Source organism: Laetiporus sulphureus, assembly GCF_001632365.1.
Source record: "Laetiporus sulphureus 93-53 unplaced genomic scaffold LAESUscaffold_48, whole genome shotgun sequence".
In the NCBI taxonomy this organism is placed as follows: Eukaryota; Fungi; Basidiomycota; class Agaricomycetes; order Polyporales; family Laetiporaceae; genus Laetiporus; species Laetiporus sulphureus.
The window spans coordinates 159,452-179,719 of NW_024468557.1; the positions used below are offsets into that span (position 1 = coordinate 159,452).

Sequence of the window (20,268 nt, forward strand, 5' to 3'; positions counted from 1 at the left end):
GGAGGAGACCTCAGTCTTATTCTCCTTCGTCCACCACTACCATCACAGAGGGGTCTTACCAGACACTCTCAGTGTGCTATTCAATCTATCTGCATTCTCATCCTGTGATAGCGCCCTCTGCCTCGCCAGTAAGTCATATTCTGCAACTAGCATTCGGGCCTCGTCAGTGGGCACGTCGAATCGCCACAGCTCGTCGCTGTTGGCTCTTAGCCAGGAGGCCCTCAAGGGGACTCTATATTTGGTTGTCTATCTTTGTCATCGGCGTGCCGTGACACTAACGTTGGCCCTCTAATGCAACTTTTTGACCTTTCTGTAGTCTGTGAAATCATCGGATTGACTCCGAAGCTGTTCCAATGGATAGCTATGCTTATAATTTATGTTCTCAATTTTTCTCACACTGCAGTCTTGAGATGTTCATGATACTGGAAGGCAACAAGGACTGCAACAGCAATGCAACCATTCTCCGAGGTGATGTCACACAATCAGTCACTTAGCCGGGTGCTGATCCGAGTGGGAGTTGTGGCGCGCGAGTGTCCCTAGTCGATCTCTCTCACACTGAATATCTTTAACCCACCATGCTCGTCTGCGGCTTCTCTGTACAAAATAACTTCGAAGTATGATACTTCACGCATATGTATATCGACCTAAGTAAATCTCTTTCCAACCACATCCGTTACAGTGTAATGGACCGCGAAACTACGTTCCGAGGCTTACACCGCAGCAGCCGCCCGACGACTATATTAGCGCCTGTGCATGGACAATTTCCGCACACGCAATTGCCTCTCCCTTATCTTTGCAGCCCTCCTGTCGCAAGGTATGCTGCCTGCGACAGCCGGCTCTTCTCGAGTATCAACTTATGGTGCAGATAGATCGACTATTTTATGACAACAGATCAAAGTGTCTTTATAACCTCAAACAAACCGAGTAGTACAATATATTAATATCCGTCCATTCTTTCAATTCCTCGCGACTCGATCAGCTTTCTGACCTTCAGTGACTCGCGTTTCACAAGAACTTTGATGCCTATACAAAAAGGTGGCTTGTGCTCAGCAAGGTTCAAAAGCATAGTAAAGAATGCGCCAACCAAGCCCATAAGACCGCCAAGGCCGCCACTGTTACTGCCACCAGTCGTGCCGCTCATTTTCGACTGCACAAGCATCTTCATGACCGTCATAGCCGCACCGTTTACCGCATCCTGCTTGTTTCCAGAGGCAGCACCGCCGGACTGGTCGAAGAGCTTGGATGCTTCGGCCATCGCATAGCTCATCAAGCTGGACGTCGAGCCCGACCCAGCGCCGCCGCCAGCGCCGCCAGCACCACCGCTGCTGCCACCGCTGGAAGTGAACATCTTCATGACCTGAAACGTCGAAACCGTGAAGACAGGTTTAGATGACGAATTCAGCAACGGTACCTGCATCGCAGCTGCGCTGCCCATGGAACCGGCAGAGAGGCTGCTCGCGTTGCCTTCTTGGTAAGCAGCCTTGTGAGCCTGCTGAACGCCAGCTTCATCGATGGGCTGCGTGTGCTCGCTCTGCTGAAAAGGTGATGTCAATGTAGATGCATTCACACAACAGATCGACTTACGGTATTCTGCTGAACGTGCTGCAGGGCGCTAGAGAACAGCGACGACCCTCCGCTGCCTTGCTGGCTAGCGGTCTGGACGACTTCGTCCTCGTCGACTGCAAATGATGAACCGTCAGCATATTTGCCCAATGCATAACTGCGAGACGTACACTGCGGACGACCTTGGGTCTGCGGGTGACCGCCCGCACCGGAGTGAGACGGGGAGTTATACTGCTGGCCACCCGTCTGACTATACTGAGGCTGCGCCCCTCCTCCAGAGTACCGCTGAGCAGTCGATGCTTGATCGCTGCCAGAAAAGTACTCGGCGGCAGCCCCTTGTTGCCCAGACGAGCCGTATCCCTGGCTGGCTTGTGCACCGCCACCGTACTGCGCACGGCTCTCCCCACCGTACCCAGAGCCGCCGTACTGGCCGCCACCACCCTGATACTCAAAGCGGCCTTCAGTACGCTGCTGGGTACCGCCGTATTGCTGATCACCACCATACTGCTGACCACCGCCGGCGTACTCAGCGCGACCCTCGGGACGAGGGTGGGAAGCGCCGTACTCTCCGGCGGCACCTCCATATTGAGGCCGGCCTGCACCCTCACTGTACTGAGGGGCACCGTATCCCTGCCCACCCTCATACGACTGACGAAGAGGGGCGCCGCCTTCGCGGTAAGGCTGCTCCCCTTCCTCCAGGCGGTGATGGTGCTGATGCGGGGGAGGTCCCCCATACTCTCCCCCAGGTCCTAGTGGCGCCTGTCCACCATATTCTGCGCGCCCGCCTTCGTAGGCTTCCCCTTCAGGGCGCTGGTGATGATGGTGGTGGTGTTCCTCGTTAGCTTGAAAGGCGGTATGAGCACACATCGTCCTCGATCGACGGAAATCGCGTATATCTTGTACGCGAGACGCGGGTATCCAGGGGCTACTCACATTGCGGTCTCCCGTATTCGCCTCCGTATTCCTGCAGAGCAAGTCAGCGTTGGCAACATCGATACGGCGTGAGTACGTGCCATGGTATGTACGTGTGTGTTTCGGCGGGGTGGATGGATGTCTGGAAGTGAGGGCCGAGAGCGTGTGGGGGCGATGACCATCCATCGACCCTCGCTGTGGCGCGTCGCGGCGTCTGGACTGGGCGCCTATCACGAATATCGCGTGGATTGTGGGAGATTACCGTAGATGGAAGGTGACGTTACTCATAGAAAATGACCGCCGGCAGGATCGGCTCGGATACTGCGGCAGGCTTTTGAGTCCGTCCAGGATCTAGCATCTTACTGTCCAGCAGTGACATATCCCCCCTCCAAACACTATAATGCTCACACACACCACGGTCCCCCACTCCCCCCTCTACCTATCGTGATGGCGTCTCCAACGACTACTGAGACTGCCCCGAATTTATCCACAGAGGCATTGAGGCAGCTTAACGCACCTGATTCCGACCTTCTATCCCAGTCAGACGACACTGAAATTGAGCCGCAACAACCTGAAACCCAGGATGCATCAAAGGCAGCAACTAATCCAGAGAACGAGCCGGACATATTGATTGTGGACTGGGACGGTCCTGACGATCCGGCAAATCCAAGAAAGTAAGATATTCGGTCTCCCAACGCATTTTGTAGCTGACGTCTGGTCACAGTTGGAGCACGAGGACGAAATGGGCAGCGGCAGCGACGGTCTCCGCGTTCACATTCATCTCGCCCATTTCCTCGTCCATGGTGGCCCCGGCCGTTTTCCAAATTGGAGCATCATGGGGCATTACAAGCAGCTTCGAATTGTCGCTGATGGTCTCCGTCTTCGTCCTCGCATACGGTGAGAAGTTCGTATAACATGCGGCATTGAGCTCTTCCAACGTATCTTTATGCTGCCTCAGCCGTCGGTCCGCTATTTCTAGGGCCTCTTAGCGAGATCTTCGGTAGAACCATCGTGCTCCGCGGCGCCAACCTTTGGTATCTCGGTATGCCTGCCGTTTATAGACTATAACACAATGTCTGACTTCAGTGCACAGTGTGGAATTTGGGCTGCGGGTTTGCTCAAAACAAAGGCCAATTAATCGCATTCCGTTTCATGGCTGGGCTGGGCGGCAGTGCACCTCTTGCAGTACGTGTCGGTATGCCTCTCAAGACAGTATTCAGCTGATGAGACTTCGACAGACCGGTGGTGCTGTCCTCGGTGACCTCTGGAAGCCAGAGCAGCGTGGCCAAGCCATAGCAATCTATTCACTCGCACCGTTGCTGGGGCCTGCCATCGGTCCTGTGGCAGGCGGTTGGATTGCTGAGCGATCAACATGGCGTTGGGTTTTCTGGTCCACGTCCATCGCCGCCGCCGTAATCCAGGGATTCGGACTCATCTTCCTGAAAGAAAGTATGTCACTGCAATTTTCGTCAATAATTTCATGTGTGCCCATGCGGCATATTGGAATCTAGCGTTTGCGCCTCTACTCCTCGATAGGAAAGCAAAGCTCATTCGGGCGAAGATGGATGCCGAGAAGGGCGGCGTGCGACCTGTGAAAACAATCTATCAGATGAACAGCAAAAACCAGACGTATGTAGCAGCTGTTCCTTCCGAGCAGCAGAAAAATTTACAGTTTGACGGCCACAGCTTTGGTGAATTTGTGCAGAAGGCACTCGTCCGGCCCTTCGTCCTTTTTGCGCAGGAGCCAATTATTCAGCTTTTTGGCCTTTACCTGGCATTTATCTACGGCGTAATTTATCGTGAGTGCGGTCGCTTCCTATGCAGAATGCTGCACGTATTTATCATCATCAATCAGTCACGTTGACCACAATACCTGGGATTTTCACCAACGTGTATCATGAGGATGCAGGTATAGGAAGCTTAAATTACATTGCCCTTGGTATAGGTACGTGTTCGCATGTCGTTTCAAGAGCGGGATTTCATATAGTGCCGCCAGGCTTGTTCGCTACCTCGCAAGTGAACGCGCGTTTGCTTGATAAAATCTACATCCGCCTCAAGAAGCGCAACAACGGGATCGGACGGCCAGAGTTCCGTTTACGTGAGTCATTCTTCTCATCTGACCGACCGAGAGATATTCACCTTACCTTCCCCATAGCCACCGTCTTTCCTGGTGTCATCCTGATTCCTCTCGGGCTCCTGATGTCAGGATGGGGGGCCAAGAGGCATTCGCATTGGCTTGTTGTCGATTTTGTGCGTTTAACTTTATTCACGATATATTGTTAATAGTGCTGACGAGTCTTTGAATTACGTAGGGCTTAGGGTTCCTGGGGTCGGGTATGATTTTGACATTTCAAGGCATGCAGACGTACGTTATCGATGCGTTTACTCTATATGCCGCTTCAGGTCAGTAATTTCGGTGTGTGAACCTCAGCACGACTGACATTGCCTCGTCGTCCAGCTCTGGCAGCGGTGTCGTTCTTCCGATCATTAGCAGGCTTCGGCTTCCCGCTATTCGCACCGGCGATGTATGATGCGCTAGGATACGGAGTCGGCAATACAATCTTGGCCGCGGCCGCCCTAGTCATCGGGCCTCCAGCGTACGTTCCGCCTATGTAATTCGTGAGAATCCACAGCGATTGACTGGTCCGCTTTTTGACAGCGTATGGTGTTTCTGGCGATACGGCGAGAAGATACGGGGCATGAGCAAACACGCGAAGAAATCCGCATTGAGAATGGCCCAGATGGATGCTATGCGAAAATGAATGCGTTGGATATCGATGATTATTATGTCTGCGTCCCCTATCTCGTACCTATATACCCACCACACACATATTCCCGCTTTTCCCTGGTTTCCTAGCCGCTGAACGTTCTCCTTTCTGACATTACGGCTCCGAGATGACTGGTGATGATATCCCACGCACTGCAATGCTACCATTAGCACAGGACTACCTAGTACTTTCACTACCACGTATAATTAGCTGCCCATACTAGTAGGATGCTTGTTTGCGGACGTCTTTGAATCGACTCGGATTTGATCGAGCATCCATGTGTCTTGCAATGGCTTTTGATGAGGCTTGAAGACGATATCCGGGTTTCCGTCGGAAGCAACTGAGACCAAGCCTCTCAAAGAGATTCAAATTCAAAGTCGAAGAGTTGGACTTGGAAGTCGCGTCGCGGGACGGCGCTGGTGGCGATACAAGATCTCGATCTACGGCGCTAACGTTGCGCGTGAAAGCCGTTTTGGGGGTCGACTCCCGTCAAACCGCAACCTCTACCACGTCTTGTAGTCTCCTCAACGCTTCTTCGCCACAGCCATGTTGCTTTGCACTCTGCCCGTCATTGTGGGTATGCGACATTGATCAGGCTCAGCAAGGTGGACAGCATTCTCGATGGGCTTATGATAATCCCGTCGAGAATGATGAAATGGGGCCGCATGACCAACAGTGGTGCACACCTGGGGGAATGACCGAGGACTACCATGCGACGCGATCGGCATGGAACGCGCAAAGAGAGGAAGAGAGCGACGCCGCACGGATGTTCACGCGGGACCTCAATTTCGTGAGATGTGCGAAGGGGCGATGCACTTCCGTTTTCTATTGCTCGTGGTCAAGTACTAGAGAATCAGAGGAATTCCTGACACATCAGTCGTCGTTCGCGATCCTGTTCGGATCAGATGACATGTCACTCTATTGCTTTCAGCCTCAGAGCGGACAATCTGTCGGCCAAACGGTCCATCTATGTAAATACTACCCTAGAGTACAATTCATTCTGTCGTACAAGAAAATCTGCCCAGATCACCCATCTACAGCTCACCGATCTTTGTAGGTTGACCAGTCGTAGTGGCGGGGTATGGAGTGTTGGCGACGTGCGAGTCGAACTCTAGCGGTGCCGTGGTGGCAGGAACGGCATCAGGCTGCGTTGATGTGGAGCCTGTGGACGCCGTTCCAGTGACCATGCTCCTCGCCTTTTCGACCGTTGGCTGCACCATCGTCTGCGCGGATGCAAGGTACTCCTTGCCAGTCTGCAGTGCAGATGATGCGGTGGACTGCACGGTATTCGAGAAGTTGCTGTTCGTCATCGCATCTGTCGAGCTGGTTTGCAAGCCGCCATATAGCGACTGTGCGAGCGACCTTATTAATAATCGGACGTAGATGAAGGCTAAATTGAGGCGCGTACCTGAGCAGTCTCGTAGGCACTGTTTGCGAACGTTTTCGCCTGCTCCACGGCGCTCTGCGCCGCGCTCGCAACGGTAGCTCTCGCGCTGTCAATATCACGCTGTCCCTGTTCGGAGGCCTGATTGGTCTTGTTCTCTAGAGCAAGGCCTGCCTCAAGCTGGTTCACTGCGGAGACGACTTGAGGTTTTTTCTCCTATAATGCAGGCGGTCAATATGGATTCGCACGTACAAATGTCAAAGCGACAGACTTGAGCTTCCACAGCGACCTGCTCCGCAACATTCTGCATTTGAGAGGCGTTCTTGCCGACCTCGTTGGAGAGTTCGGCGGTCGGTGCCTCGACCTGTGCCCAGGCTGCGGTGGTCTCGAAACGAGCGTCGCTCCTGCAGAAGATCCCGGTGAGCTCACTATCCTAATGATCAAACACAGACCACATACTGGTTGGGAGCGGCAGCGGCGACGGTGGTGGATGCAGCTGGAGTAGACATGATGATTTGTTTGGGTATTCAGGGGAACGTCGTGTTGTGAAGTGGGAGCTGTTGCCGTTGGTGTCAGCTCGCTGTCCTCTTATATGCAGCCGCTGCCGCCCCTTGCATTGCATTGCAGCACTGCATCAAGTGGAGTGTGGGACGCGGTGGTTGTCGGACGTCATTAAGCTGTCCAACGCGGTCACGCGCCTATGACGTCACGCGTCTCTGGCGCAAATATTAATGCCTCCTTTAAGTGTCCTATTGTAACAACGTATAATATAGTAAGTTCTGCTTTCGCGTCTACTTCAATTTACACCGCGGATGTAAGCCTACGAGTTGAGCCGGAGTCAGCGAGATCAGCATTTTGCATGCAGACACAGACGTACGTATCATATTTGACAAGCTCATCGACATCTATAAACGCTGTTGAGGCCAAGCCCCGAGCCTCCATCCATACCCATACCTGAGTAGAGGATGAGTGCCACTGTCAACAATATATCGAGTCCAAGACTTACCTTCAGGAATGCACCGATATCTCCGGACGGCATCTGCGACATCGTCTCCTGTGTTGACATCTGTCGCCCTAGCTGTCTCAGGATAGGCAGAGCACTCTTGAACAGATCCAGCCCTGGGTCCAACTGCCGGCCAATACCCTCCAGCAGCAATATTGATATCACCGTATTCACAAAGTCGCCTTCCATCTTCACATGGTGCTGGCGGACCGCCTTGAGCACCTCCGTCAATATGTCAGAGATCTTGATCTGGCCGAGCGAGAACGTCTTCCGCTTGACGTTCAGCACGATGTGCTGCATGCGCAGTGCGAACGTCTCCGGATCGATGGCCAGCTCGGGCGTACGGCAGCGCTCGACCATCAGCTGTCCAGCGCGATACCCGTCAAACTCGGCTATAGCACGAAAGAGGTCGAGGAAGTTCTGGCGGTTCTTCCCGTTCAGTGTCGTAACAAGACCAGCATCAACGAACACGACCTCTGGCATGTAGCCTGAGGCGTGCAACCTCTCCAGCTCAGATCGCCATGCGGGAGGATCATCGACATACGTCCTTAGATGCTCGACGATATCATCATGCATTCCGCGGACCGGAGGCTCGGACTCTGTGGGAGCAGGTGGTGGCTTCTGCAACAGACCCTTGAGCGTATTTCGAATCGAGATGTTTGAGGGCTTCGAGAACTGAATCATAATGTTGCCCGGGTGCAAATCGGAATGCACAAAGTTATCCAGGAGCAGCATGTTCTACACGCGTTCAGCGTCAGGCCCGGTTTTCGCATAATCTGTGACAATCACTCACTAGGAACGCGTCCAGGCCCACCTCGGCGAGCAGATCGTTGAATGGCCCACCTCCGTTTCGCAAGAACAGTTCCAGCGATAACGCGTTCTTGAACTCTTCCACGAGAACCTCCTTACTGCTCCACATCCTCAGTGGCCGAGGGAAATTCACCGGGAGCTTTCGGTCCGCGAAGTTGTGCTCAAACTCCTCCAGGTTGTTCGCCTCAATGCGCAGATCGAGCTGCTCGTGCATCATCCGTCCGAATACCTCGACCTCTTCGGGTAGGGAGATCCATTGCATACCAGGGAAGAGCGTGATGACCCTCGCGAAGAAGCGCATGATGGAGAGATCGCGATGAATCAGCTTTTCGACATGAGGATGCAAAATTTTGACCGCGACGGAGGCTGTAGGCACGGGAGGTGGTGGCTCATTGACTAGGACAGGCGGGAGTACGTTCTTGCGGTGACGTTTGAGAGTGACATTTGAAGGCGGCGGAACCAGATCTTTCTTTAATATTCCTCTGGACACCTATCAATGAATCAGCACGTTGACAAAACGTCCTCATTACGGACGTTGTACCTGCGCTATGGCACCGCTGCCTATCGGTGTCTCATCGAACTCCTCGAATACCTCGTCGAACGGTCGCTGGAAGACGTGTTCTACAACACGCTTGGTGTGTGAGAACGGATGTGCCTTGCCGCGTGAATGCAATGCGCCCAGACGCTCACAGAGAAGCGAGGAGAACAGATCTGCGCGAGATGCGGCCCATTGGGCTAGCTAAGACTGTGAGATCAGCTAAACTCTGCACATGTTATACGCCGATCGAAAAGCATGTATGCGCACCTTGATGAATGTCGGCCCAGCCCTTTGCATCTGGCTCGTGAGATAACCATACCACCATACTGCGCCCCATCTGTCTCCTTGTAGTCGTTTCTCCGGTTTGCCTACGAGTAGCATTGGCGAGCTGAGAAGAACAGGGAGAAAGAGGTAGACCAGAAAGATGAACCGGCGTGCCGTCAAGATCGGTTCCCAGATGCGGTCGCGCAAGAAGACGACAATCTTAGATAGTATATGCGTGTCGTCCGGTTCTGCCGGAGAGAGGATCATCGGTTCAATAGGTGCAGGTTGAATGGCAGGACATGGGATCAAAGTCGGCGAGGAGAAGATAGCTGGAAAGACCGAACGTTGTTTGGGAAAGGCGAGCAGAGCGAATCCTCCGGCAAGCGGGAGTAACCACAAAAGCTTGCGGCGAAAAAGAGGGCTAGGGGCAGCTGTCCTCGTAAAGAACTGATGCGAGAACGGTCGATGGTGGGGCGGACGTGTCCAGAGTGAGGCATAGTGGCGACTTTCGTGGAAGGTCGTGCGCGTCGGACTCCACACGGCGTTCCGCAGACCACAAGGGAGAGAGAAGAAGCGGAAGGACATGAGTGGTGGAACGTTGAGGAGCAATGCTTATGGGCGGACCATGGCCGAGGACGTGGAGGACGATGAGCTAGAGGCAAAAGGCCGACGGACTTGAGGTATGCGTCGAAACGCGGGGCACGTGCCACAAATTAACGCATCAGTTGCGCGCGCCTTGCATGTCCGCTCTTGTCCTCGACGATCAACGACGTGTCCGGCGCGTGCAGCAACGCACGCCCATTGTTGGCCACATCCTCGCGCGACGTGTGTCTTTCGGGTGCAGACGCAGCCGAACTGTTCTGGCTACTTGAGAAACTCGGCTGGCCTCCCCAGACTGTCGGCACGCTGCTGTAGAATTTACGGAAGATATCTTACGGAGTCTTTTGGTCTGCTTCCACCATGCTGACATTTATTTGTTCTTGACAGACAAGCTCGTCGCTGCCAATCTTACACATCCTATTGTCGGCGACATTAGACTACCTGGGCCGCGAATGCAGCTCAAACTAGGACACAATCTCTATCCTGCGCCAGCCTTCAGGTGCATGACTCGTCAACGTTCAATTTGAAACTTCCTCGTCGCACTTGGTTGAAGATTCAATTTGAAACTTCCTCATTGCACCACTGCAGATCGATATCTCTGCGGCGGACGAGCTGTTATCGCCTGGGAGGTGCATTCTGACCGGCGCGGGATATCGCTTCGTTACAAATACGGATGGTCTTCTCATGGCTTCGACTACGTTATGGTAACCAATCGATGTCACGCTGCTATCAGACGCATCGATAGACCTTAATGCACAATGTCGATACCTCACCAGCAGCAGGGCATGGCGCACATGGCGGCGATTCTCCTGCGGAACCGCCGCCACAATCAGGAGAATATTGCACGAACAATCCGGTCGCTCTTTCTGAGCGACTTAGGTGACGCCGACTGCCCAACGGCCACTGCTATAAATTTCTCCGTGCGACTTTCTCGCCAGGTGGGATTGTGGGGAAGGACACACGTGATGCGGAGAGGTCGGAACTACGGTTTCTCCCGATATTAAGCGCCCGTACGTAATGCTGAGCCGGGCGCGAATGTAGTTGGAACGAGGCCGCCAGCGAGTCCTCCAGGCGCCCACGCTCCCAACTTCTCGCCTCTACATCTACCTAGGCATCCTCCAACGGGGCCACGCAACCCTGCGGCACCATGTCCGCCCCATACGCTTTCGTCTCCCTGGTCACCTCAGACTACTACCTGCCAGGTGCCTTATGCCTGGCCGCGGCACTTAAGGATCTCCATCCGTCACCTCCAGTTCCCCCAGAGGTCGAATACCAGACCATCTGTCTCGTCACCCCCGAGACTGTTGACGTGTCTACCATCAAGCTTTTGCGAAGAGCGTTCAATGTGGTCATCGGTGTAGAGCTCATAGAGCAGGAAGATGAGAAAGGGCTGAAGCTGCTAGGTGAGTATGAGAAAAATTGCGGAGTAATGCCAAGGAATAGCGCCGGTACTGTCTCTGTCTGAGTAAGGACGCGCGGCATAGCTCTGCACCTCAATAGCAATGCGTGCGCCATGTATGAGCGACGCGACGCTGATATCGGACCATGACTTGGTCATCTGGCCAGTGCACGCTGGCAATATGACGCGTCCCATATTTGCGGTTGCCTTTCGCTATCTCAGTTATGAACCGACGTTATGAACCTTGCTGACGTTTCCTACTCCTAAACAGGCCGTCCGGATCTTACCCATGTCCTTACAAAACTGCACGTATTCCGCCTCACACAATATCAGAAGTTAATATTTCTCGACGCGGACGTCCTCCCGGTTCGTCCTCTGTCTCATCTCTTCAAAACTGCCCACGAGTTCGCTGCGGTTCCCGACGTCGGATGGCCCGATATTTTCAATTCCGGTGTTCTGGTCCTCAATCCGGGGGAAGATAAATTCAACGAGCTTACACAGCTTCTCAAAACCAGAGGGAGTTGGGATGGCGGGGATCAAGGCTTGCTGAACGAGTGGAGAGGAGGTGACTGGCATCGCCTCAGCTTCATCTACAACACCACTCCTACCGCCGCGTACACGTGAGTCTGCTGATCCACTCTATTGTTCAGCTGACCTCTCCCTTACACTGGCCCCTTCGTGATATCACAGATATGCGCCTGCGTACGAAAGATTCGGCTCTCAAATCTCAGCGATCCACTTCATTGGACCCAACAAGCCATGGGCATCTATACCCTTTCGGGCGCCAGGCACGAAAGGCGCCCAGAAGCCCACTCCGGGCGCTTCGAAAGCTTACGACTACGGGTCACTTGTGGATCGCTGGTATGCTGTGTATGACAGGCATTACCGTTCCACTTCGCCTTCCACACGCACCGAGTTTGAGGTCAGACATTACGCGTCTGCATGGGATAGCGCAAACAAGCCGGCCGCCGAATTGCCAGCAAGCGGGACCATCGCACCACCGGGAGGCGCTCTCGGGCTTGAAGATCTACGGAAACTCACGATGGAAGGGATGAGCAATCTCGGGAGCTCGATTTCGGGGGTAGAGCAAGGTTTCCAGGAGGGCGAATACCGATCGATGCCTCTGGAGGGGCGAGTGGATCTGATGCGGCCGAAGCCAGAGCCGAAGCCAGAGCCAGAGCAGAAAGAGGGCGGTGATCGCGAGCGGACACCGACGCAGGAGGAGTACAAGCCGTTGCATATACAGCAGGAGGCGGCGCCGGAACAACAGCAACACCATCACGAGCCTCAGCATCATCATTGGCCTCATCACCCTCCTCATCAGCACCGGCACGAGAGCCATCCTGCAGTCCACCATCCCCCTCCTCATCATCCGTCTCCTCCTCATCATGTGCATCATCCTGCTCCGCGTCCGCCTTCCCCTCCCAAGCTTGCTTGGAACCCAGCCATCGAGCCGCCTCCGAACAACCCGCCCGCCGTCAATGCATTCCCTGCAGACACCTACTTCCCGAATGTCTGGGACCAGCCTCCCTCGCAACAGCATGACGCGACTCATCAGTCCTTCCCACCGCCAGCCACTCATGCGCCTGCACCCCACTCTGAGGCATTCTTCAACCCTCCGCCTCCACTGCACATTCCTGAACAGCTCGTTACACAAGGGGAGTATGCCGGCGTGGTTGGACAGGCTCCTGGGGCTGGCATGGGATCACCTCCCGCTCAGCCTGTCCCAGACAGAGCAAAGGTGCACGCTGTATTCCCTTGGGAAGAAAAGCCGCGCCATGTGCCCAGGCGCGTTTTCCCTTCTTCGGATTCGCCTCCCCCAGTTGCAAAATACATTGAGTCAGAGTCTCCGCCGGCGCCACCGCCACCGCGAAGAGATGAACAGCCGTCACCCGCTACAGGCCGATTGCACATGCCCTCGCCCACATATGGGCTGCCTTCGACTTTCTCATTTGCGAATGCGTGGGACGCCGTGCCAAGCATCCAAAAGTATGCGTCAAAGCTGGTAAGGCCTCACCAGCTTCATCAGCCGCAGCACCCTGCCAGCCAGGGATCCCCTCAGAGCAGGCGGTCACAAGCAAGCGAAGACGACGGTTGGAAGCGCTGGGAGCGTGAGCGCGAACGCGTGGTACAGGCAAGGCAAGACGCCAGCAGCATGGATGGTGACGACGAAGATGAGGGTGATGATGAGGATTCGGAGGAGGAGGAGCGACGTCAGGAGGGTAAAGGAGGCAGCAGCGGCTCACCTCGACGATCTAGGTCTGGAAGCACTACATCTGTTACTGCGGCGACGATTGCCGGAAAGGGGAGAAAGTACCGTGGGCGCGCGGTGCAAACGATTCCAGTGGAGACTCGCAACTTCGGCGTGCAGGTGAAGATTGATGGTCAGCAGGAGCCGGTCTCGGTGAAGGGTGGCAAGCCGTCTAAATCCAGTAACGGCGTACGCCGAGACGGTACATTAAAACCTGCACCTTTACTTCCTCCGCCTTCACAGGCGCGCGATTATAGGATGGATCCTGATCAAATGGGCGTTGCCACTCCTGTAGTGAGCCAGGCCATAAAGCAAGCGATGCCATTCCCATCGGTCGACACGCCTACTGGGCTTCGTTCCCCCATGACCCTTGGATCGCCTCGCACATACTCCCCACCGAGGATCTTGTCTCCGCCCAGATTTATCTCCCCGCCGAGGGTCGCATCTCCACCCAAGGTGATGTCGCCCCCGAGATTAATGAGTCCCAAGGTGTCGACCCCTCCCAAAGGTCCGTCGCCTCCGAAGGGTTCTCCTCCGCGCAAGTCGTCCGCTGCGCAGCAGCCGCAGACGTTGACGCCGCGAAGGACGCCCGCCGGCACGCCCCCGGGCAAGGCAGCGTCTCCAGTTATCGCGCCCTCGACGCCGCCCCAGGGCACGCCCAAGCCCCCAAAACTGACGTCTCCGTTCTCGCCACCGCTGGCGATGGCGCGGTCCTTCTCGGACGAGACGGCACTCACATCGTCGCCTTCCACGCAGGGCGCCTTGATCACTCCAGAGAGCTCGCCGGTCATGGGCAGCATGCGCAAGGGTGGTCGCGTATGGGACCCTGCGAGGGGCGTAGATGTATTCAAGCGCAGCTCTGAGGAGGTGCTTGCGCGGTTCTTGCGGATGGGCTCGTTCGAGGATGACGAGCAACGCCAGGGCCAGGTACAGCAAGATTAGAAGTGAGTGGGTGTAGTGGTCATCTATAGGTTCATCTTCTTGTTTACAAACGACATGTGCGTGTCAAAGGCTCCCGGCCTCTCCTCTCTGTGCAATCGCATTTCCTACAATCTTCCTTCTTGGCTATAGGTTCCTCCCATGCAACCAGAACGGCCCTCATACAAGTAGTCCTGTAACGCAATCTTTCTTCTTGTCTTTCAATGCGCGATACCTGGTGTTTACACCATGCATCATACCCCTCGCGTCTGTTACAATCACGCTGCTTCGATCTGTTTTTCTGTTGCGCTCTCCGTGGTATGAGCAGCGGCATATAGCTGTACTGTACCTCGGACATCACTGTTTTCACTAGACTTGTACCCCTGTCCCAATATCATCTGTGTGTATCTTCAAACCGTGTGTACAGCTCGTTCGTGAATGTGTTTGCTTATTGAATGCTTCAATGAAGCACACGTCTCCATATTGCTTTACATATAATTCTATTCTTTCTTGATCTAATGTCTGGATGCAGGTTTCAGCATACGCGTCCAGCCGCGCTCGTACTGGTTCGCAGGCTTGACAGCGACACCCAGCCTTTCTGCGGCAAGCATCGGCCAGTGAGGGTTGCGAATGAGCTCCCGCGCAAGGAATACGACGTCGGCCTTCCCTTCGCTGAGATATGACTCGGCCTGGTGAGGATCCGTTATGAGTCCCACCGCGCCGACCGGCAAGTCAGGGTAGGCTTTCTTCAGCTCCTCGGCAAAGGGTACCTGTGCGCCGTAAGTTCAGGCCCGACCCTGGACGGAAGAGAGGGAAGAGATTACCTGGTATCCGGGCCCTATCGGAATTTTCTGGTGCACGTACAGCCCACCAGTGCTGCAATCAATGAGGTCTACGCCGATCTTCAGCAGTTTACCGACGAAGAACTTCGATTGCTGCAGCCCCCATTGCCGCCATTCACCGTCCTCGCCGCGCTCGGGCCCCTCCATCCAGTCGGTCGCGCTGATGCGGATGAAGAGCGGCTTGTCCCACGCTGCGCGGATTCGTGTAAGAAGACGCAGAGGCCAACGCATGCGATTGTTAAGGGAAGGCCCGCCGTACGCGTCTGTACGGGTGTTGGAGAGGGGGGAAAGGAATTGATGGATGAGGTAGCCATGAGCGGCGTGAATCTCGATAAAGTCGTCTACGTGGACGGAAATTTCGGTGAGTATCGGATGGTAGGAGAGATTGAGAGACGTACAGCCGACGGCCTTGCAGCGCTCTATGGCTTTGAGCCAGGCGTCTTCTACGTACTGCAGATGCGCTTTGTCCATTGGCTTCGGGTTGGGATGCAACGGAGAAAATGGAACGTCGCTCGCAGAATATACTGTACAACGCGGTGAGGCTCCGCACTGAACACGATGTCAGCTGCACACACCTTCATCTGGCCAGCCACCGTCCTCCCTCGAGGCGACCCATGAGTCTGCTTTGGCCCTCCCTGCTTGGTCTGCGTACAGCCATGTAGCGATCGTTGACGACTTTCTCCCCGCATGAGAGAGCTGTACGCCTATAAGGGTCTGTTGTGCGTGTGCAAACTTGACGATTCGCTGGAGCGGAGGGATCTGGCTATCGGTATAGATACCCTGGGAGAAATTTGCTGTGGATTGATGAGAGGAGTGGTAAACGGTCTGAGCTACTCACGGCATCCTGCGGAGAGATCCGTCCCTCAGGCACGATAGCATGAGCTTCCATGCAAACGGCCCCCGCACCGCGGGTGGCAAAGCCCTGCAAGTGTTGTTCGATGCATCATCGCAGCACGATTAAGCAGGACCGTACATACACCGATGTGTACCATATGCCAGTCCGTAGCATGCCCGTTATCCGAGCTGTATTGGCACATAGGCGACTAACGGAGAAATGTCGTGGAGTTCAAGCACTCCCGTCCGCTGCTTCCTGATCTGCATCTGTCTTACTTACCACAAAGATGCGATTCTTGAAGGTGGTGCCCCTCAGTGTCAGCGGCTGAAACAGCACAGGCAACTTGGCATTCTGCGGATACACGTCCTAATGCACGCAATAGAAAGGTGAATCAGAATCACTATGATGAAAGAATGGAACGTACTTCCGGGTAAGTAACGCCGATCGGTGGCTCGTTGAGTGGATAGTATTGATCCGCGTCGGGGACTGCTTTATTTACTGGCATTCTGACAACCCGACACCTTCAAGCCCAGGCTTGGAAATGGGGTATGAGGAGGAGGAGGAGGAGGAGGAGGAGGTGAGCGTTGCAAGCTGTGTCAGCCATTGCGACATGCTCTCAGGATTGCCCGGCCGGTTCAATTAATTCAGGGTCAATAATTATCATGCATATGTCCACATGATCAAATTGTACCAAAGTGCATCATAGGATATCAGAGTACTGGGCGATGGGAGTTGCATGGTCCATCCTTTCTCAAGCGTGCGGAGACTCGTACGGCAAGCATCCATGCCTCCTCACGTCCACCGCGTATTCGTGCAGGCCATCCAGAAGGAGGAACCAGGAGTGACCGTTACCTCCTCTTCGTTCCCGCCCATCCAGTCCTCATCCGGGACAGGCTACATAGGCAAGATAGGCTCGACAAGCGAGAAAGAGCAGTACGTAGGCGAGGCTGAATCGCTCAAAGCAATACACATCGCCGTACCTGGCCTCGCGCCGCGCCTCATCGTGTGCGGCACGCTTGACGAGGAGACGGCGGAGGCGGACAGCGAAATAGGCAGACCGTACTTCCTATCGGAATATAAAGATATGGGCAGCCTGACAGATAGTGCCGCCAAGGTGCTCGGGAAAAGACTCGCTACGGAGATGCATGCATACAAGAGCACCAATGGCTTCGGGTTCCACGTCCCTACCTTCTGCGGCGCCACCAGGCAGCAGAACGGCTGGTACGACTCATGGGAGGAGTGCTACGATAGACTCATTGGAAGTTTGCTCGATACCCTGGAGAAGAGAGGAGGATACGAGAGCCTATGCAAGCAGGGCAAGGAAGTGCGCAAGCGGTAAGCGTTGTGCCCACACGATTGGATGTCATTCAGTATGTACGTTGAATCAGTGTAATACCCGCCCTCCTTGGGCCCTTGGTGATCCAACCCGTCCTGCTCCACGGTGATCTATGGGTAAGTACCCTTCTCGCAGCAAGCAAAGATCGATGGTATATACGCCATGAGGCTTTAGAGCGGAAATACTGGGACAGACAGAAAGACCGGCCAACCTGTCATATTTGATCCTTCGTCCTACTTTGGTCACAACGAAGCAGAGTAAGTGTGGCAGTCACAAGGGGATGAGATTGTACTCACTGCGCTACAGCCTAGCAATTGCGAGAATCTTTGGAGGCATCCCTCACTCATTCTTCAATACATATCATGAATATCTCGCCAAGTCAGAGCCGCAAGACCAGTATGACTTGCGCGGTGATCTATATGAACTGTACCATTACCTCAATCATACGGTTCTATTCGGAGTGCGTAAACATGCTGAAGAGGTCAGAGTCTTTTTGAACGCTCTGATACTTGCACCAGGGGTCGTATGCGAGCAGCGCGAAGAGAAAGATGGACCGCTTGTTACAAGCCATTCCATGAGGAGTCGATGAGTTGCTCGAAGGATACTGCTTGAAGAGTTAGAATAGATAAAAGCATGCTAACCAATCTTAACCCAATCCTTCAGATAAGAGATCATATTGGTGATTATATCGCCCTGCTCCGCTCCAGCATGGCCTGGTCCAACTCTTGACCGACCAGATAGAGGAAGGGAGGCGGATCGCCGTTCGGACATCCTGCATAAGTGAATGTCCCAGATACCATGCGAACCGCGTGGCTGTATCTCCGCCGGTGTATCTTCCACAGCCATCGTAGCAGCAACGGATCGTCCGACATGCAGGATGCAGCTGGGTACCACTCGATCTCCTCCAGCGTCGGGCAGCATTCTGCCAGACGCCGCACGGCTGCCGCCACCCGCGGCGCATGACGAGTTTCCCAAGCTCGTATCAGGAGGTGCTGGTCGTCCGCGTCATCATGAATATTAAAGTCGTTTCCGATCATAGCCTGTAGCTCTTGCTTAGCGGCCTCGATCTCCGGTTCGCCGATGTTGTACAGGTCCCACCCCTTAAGCTCGCTGAGACGGAAAGGATAACCGTAGGGCGGCAGTCGCGCAAGCTCGCCTTTGCTCTTCACTTCGCCATAATCGTAATGAACCGGTGGAACAACGTCGTCGAGAATCGGCACATTCAAGCCAGGGACGACTTCCTGTTCAGAGTTCCAGTAGTTCTTGTACAACTGCGTCGACCCCCAGTTTACTGCGAGTTTCCTCAGGTGCGGCCATTTGCGGAGCGCGATGCCGATGTTTGCCCAGATGTCCGCGACATACCCATATCGGTAGAAGGCGCATGTGGAGAGACGCAGGACTTCGAGCTGTGGGAACCGATGGGGCATTTTCTCTAGGAACTCGTGGAGACGTACCATTGGCACGCCCTGTTCCTCGCACCACCACTGGCCTTGGAAAGCAAACTCGATAGCGCTGTACCGGGGTTCTGGAGACCCAAACGGCTTATCCCACTGAGTTGCTTCGGAATGTAAGGCGATGCGTTTGAAAGCGAAGGCAGAGCACGTCATGAAAAGTTCTTCGCCCAACGCTGTCATCGTATCTTCGTCGTACTCGGGAACATCGACGAGGATAGAGTGATCAGGGATGAAGGAGTGTGTACAGCTATTGAGCGGACTCAGCTCCTTCGGCGGCATTCTCCATGTCCCCGTTCCGTCAATCAACTTGATCAGGCTTGATAGCCTGCAGAACGGAAGATGCCGCGAAGTGACCATAAATCTGACATTTACCTCGAGCAATGTCGGATGGCGTTGCACAAAGTGATATACGGAGGGCGGATTGCGTGCTCGGCTTATACGGAATACATGGAGGTTGGGGAAAGTGTAGTTGTCAGACTGGTGATTCCACCAACTGCAGTACGACCCGGGAAGTTCGTACATAACCAGTGTCGTAAGACTATAGAAGGATCGGTACTCGCACGGCGGAGACCAGCAGATGTCGTCGTAGCCGGAGACTGTCAGACGCAACGTACAAAGCTCTGGCCATTCGCTGATGTCAGGGAAGTTCCACTCATTGTTCCATCGTATTGAAAGCGATGTGAGTCGGAAAGCGGATTCCAGAAACTGCAGCTCGTAGGGCCTGAATACGCAGGCGCCGCACGAGAACGAGCGAAGATTGTGAAAAGGGAAGGGAACCTCGTTTAGCTTGCGAGCGAGGTCAATCCTGAGGCACCTTGAGTCGCTCATATGTCCGATGTAGATGTGTCTGTACAAGAATGAGCGCCTCCGATCACACTATTGCGAGCAGACATCGTACCGGACACTACCTGCTCTTAATAGCCCACTCTTCACGCAGGATCCAGTGACATACTTGACTGCTTCCAGATAGTCTTGCCATCTGGGTATTGCGACCTCCTGAGCAAGGAGAGGCAATGCAAAGAAACGAAGATAGTGGTTAACCTGTGACAAGGCAAAAAGCAGTCTATACCGCTTCGGCACTGACTCATTCTGTCCGTAGCAATGAAGGATGTGTAAGAGAATGTCGTAGGGTAGTGTGTCCAAGGAGCGCCGTGATAAGTCCGGGCTTGCCATGATCTAATGGCACAGGAGTGTTCTTGTCACGGAGACGCTAGTGACCCGAATAACTAAAATCAGACTGAGTATAAACAGTAATGAGAGCTAAGTCAGCACTTACTAGCAGTCCGTAGGGGAGCGGCTCCAAGCCCCGACGCTCGTGGCCGATCAGGAGAGCAAATGCGGAAAACCCGTCGAGGCTGTTGCACAACAAGGACAAACACCCGAGGCTTCGT

The 20,268-nt window shown here is 54.4% G+C and overlaps 8 protein-coding genes across 8 annotated transcripts; 3 read left to right on the forward strand and 5 right to left on the reverse strand.

Annotated features, from left to right (window-relative positions):
* Window positions 1–937: 937 nt before the first annotated feature.
* On the reverse strand, window positions 938–2,615 carry LAESUDRAFT_706163 (uncharacterized protein; the record flags this gene model as incomplete). Its single annotated transcript, XM_040906613.1, has 6 exons — window positions 2,577–2,615; window positions 2,497–2,527; window positions 1,734–2,405; window positions 1,585–1,679; window positions 1,412–1,531; window positions 938–1,357 (listed from the first exon to the last, which is right to left on the reverse strand). The coding sequence occupies exons 1-6, from the start codon at window positions 2,577–2,579 to the stop codon at window positions 938–940; spliced, it is 1,341 nt and encodes a 446-aa protein (XP_040760193.1). The 5' UTR covers window positions 2,580–2,615.
* Window positions 2,616–2,839: 224 nt separating this feature from the next.
* On the forward strand, window positions 2,840–5,511 carry LAESUDRAFT_685374 (MFS polyamine transporter). Its single transcript, XM_040905886.1, has 13 exons — window positions 2,840–3,149; window positions 3,200–3,372; window positions 3,434–3,517; window positions 3,569–3,660; window positions 3,714–3,924; window positions 3,987–4,104; window positions 4,162–4,274; window positions 4,331–4,420; window positions 4,472–4,573; window positions 4,631–4,725; window positions 4,788–4,878; window positions 4,934–5,072; window positions 5,135–5,511. The coding sequence occupies exons 1-13, from the start codon at window positions 2,923–2,925 to the stop codon at window positions 5,235–5,237; spliced, it is 1,638 nt and encodes a 545-aa protein (XP_040760194.1). The 5' UTR covers window positions 2,840–2,922; the 3' UTR covers window positions 5,238–5,511.
* Window positions 5,512–6,124: 613 nt separating this feature from the next.
* LAESUDRAFT_409078 (uncharacterized protein) lies at window positions 6,125–7,282 on the reverse strand. The gene is made up of 4 exons (XM_040902338.1): window positions 7,087–7,282; window positions 6,899–7,031; window positions 6,652–6,843; window positions 6,125–6,592 (listed from the first exon to the last, which is right to left on the reverse strand). The coding sequence occupies exons 1-4, from the start codon at window positions 7,134–7,136 to the stop codon at window positions 6,278–6,280; spliced, it is 690 nt and encodes a 229-aa protein (XP_040760195.1). The 5' UTR covers window positions 7,137–7,282; the 3' UTR covers window positions 6,125–6,277.
* A 146-nt stretch (window positions 7,283–7,428) lies between these two features.
* Window positions 7,429–9,827, reverse strand: LAESUDRAFT_762805 (ABC1-domain-containing protein; the record flags this gene model as incomplete). Its single annotated transcript, XM_040913156.1, has 6 exons — window positions 7,429–7,447; window positions 7,505–7,581; window positions 7,634–8,368; window positions 8,424–8,930; window positions 8,982–9,179; window positions 9,246–9,827. The coding sequence occupies 6 exons, from the start codon at window positions 9,825–9,827 to the stop codon at window positions 7,429–7,431; spliced, it is 2,118 nt and encodes a 705-aa protein (XP_040760196.1).
* A 970-nt stretch (window positions 9,828–10,797) lies between these two features.
* Window positions 10,798–14,424, forward strand: LAESUDRAFT_685380 (glycosyltransferase family 8 protein; the record flags this gene model as incomplete). The annotated part of the gene is made up of 3 exons (XM_040905887.1): window positions 10,798–11,245; window positions 11,513–11,861; window positions 11,932–14,424. Coding segments are annotated over exons 1-3 (3,096 nt in total), but the record flags the coding sequence as incomplete, so codon positions are not given.
* Window positions 14,425–14,925: 501 nt separating this feature from the next.
* LAESUDRAFT_661746 (FMN-linked oxidoreductase) lies at window positions 14,926–16,592 on the reverse strand (the record flags this gene model as incomplete). Its single annotated transcript, XM_040904953.1, has 8 exons — window positions 14,926–15,180; window positions 15,235–15,593; window positions 15,651–15,776; window positions 15,828–16,032; window positions 16,091–16,174; window positions 16,230–16,295; window positions 16,367–16,453; window positions 16,512–16,592. 8 exons carry the CDS (start codon window positions 16,590–16,592, stop codon window positions 14,926–14,928), a joined length of 1,263 nt encoding a protein of 420 aa, XP_040760198.1.
* LAESUDRAFT_815311 (fructosamine kinase PKL/CAK/FruK) lies at window positions 16,535–18,115 on the forward strand. Its single transcript, XM_040914677.1, has 6 exons — window positions 16,535–16,664; window positions 16,736–17,422; window positions 17,476–17,539; window positions 17,598–17,680; window positions 17,730–17,883; window positions 17,942–18,115. The coding sequence occupies exons 2-6, from the start codon at window positions 16,824–16,826 to the stop codon at window positions 17,999–18,001; spliced, it is 960 nt and encodes a 319-aa protein (XP_040760199.1). The 5' UTR covers window positions 16,535–16,664; window positions 16,736–16,823; the 3' UTR covers window positions 18,002–18,115.
* A 420-nt stretch (window positions 18,116–18,535) lies between these two features.
* LAESUDRAFT_409254 (uncharacterized protein) lies at window positions 18,536–20,193 on the reverse strand. The gene is made up of 4 exons (XM_040902339.1): window positions 20,154–20,193; window positions 19,776–20,087; window positions 18,878–19,724; window positions 18,536–18,822 (listed from the first exon to the last, which is right to left on the reverse strand). Exons 2-4 carry the CDS (start codon window positions 20,048–20,050, stop codon window positions 18,727–18,729), a joined length of 1,218 nt encoding a protein of 405 aa, XP_040760200.1. The 5' UTR covers window positions 20,051–20,087; window positions 20,154–20,193; the 3' UTR covers window positions 18,536–18,726.
* Window positions 20,194–20,268: the final 75 nt, after the last annotated feature.

Excerpts from the sequence above, each read along its gene's own strand:
- LAESUDRAFT_409078 (XM_040902338.1), bottom strand. The coding sequence starts at position 7,136 with ATGTCTACTCCAGCTGCATCCACCACCGTCGCCGCTGCCGCTCCCAAC. Across the intron at positions 6,844-6,898 it reads AGGTCGCTGTGGAAGCTCAA|GAGAAAAAACCTCAAGTCGT; the intron begins GTCTGTCGCTTT and ends CCTGCATTATAG. Across the intron at positions 6,593-6,651 it reads GTGCCTACGAGACTGCTCAG|TCGCTATATGGCGGCTTGCA; the intron begins GTACGCGCCTCA and ends TCGCTCGCACAG.
- LAESUDRAFT_409254 (XM_040902339.1), bottom strand. The coding sequence starts at position 20,050 with ATGGCAAGCCCGGACTTATCACGGCGCTCCTTGGACACACTACCCTAC. Across the intron at positions 19,725-19,775 it reads TTAAGAGCAGGTAGTGTCCG|ACACATCTACATCGGACATA; the intron begins GTACGATGTCTG and ends ATTCTTGTACAG. Across the intron at positions 18,823-18,877 it reads AGGAACAGGGCGTGCCAATG|TCCTGCGTCTCTCCACATGC; the intron begins GTACGTCTCCAC and ends CACAGCTCGAAG.
- LAESUDRAFT_815311 (XM_040914677.1), top strand. The coding sequence starts at position 16,824 with ATGGTCCATCCTTTCTCAAGCGTGCGGAGACTCGTACGGCAAGCATCC. Across the intron at positions 17,540-17,597 it reads TGCTCCACGGTGATCTATGG|AGCGGAAATACTGGGACAGA; the intron begins GTAAGTACCCTT and ends ATGAGGCTTTAG. Across the intron at positions 17,884-17,941 it reads ATCATACGGTTCTATTCGGA|GGGTCGTATGCGAGCAGCGC; the intron begins GTGCGTAAACAT and ends TACTTGCACCAG.
- LAESUDRAFT_685374 (XM_040905886.1), top strand. The coding sequence starts at position 2,923 with ATGGCGTCTCCAACGACTACTGAGACTGCCCCGAATTTATCCACAGAG. Across the intron at positions 3,150-3,199 it reads GATCCGGCAAATCCAAGAAA|TTGGAGCACGAGGACGAAAT; the intron begins GTAAGATATTCG and ends GTCTGGTCACAG. Across the intron at positions 4,726-4,787 it reads ATTGGCTTGTTGTCGATTTT|GGCTTAGGGTTCCTGGGGTC; the intron begins GTGCGTTTAACT and ends TGAATTACGTAG.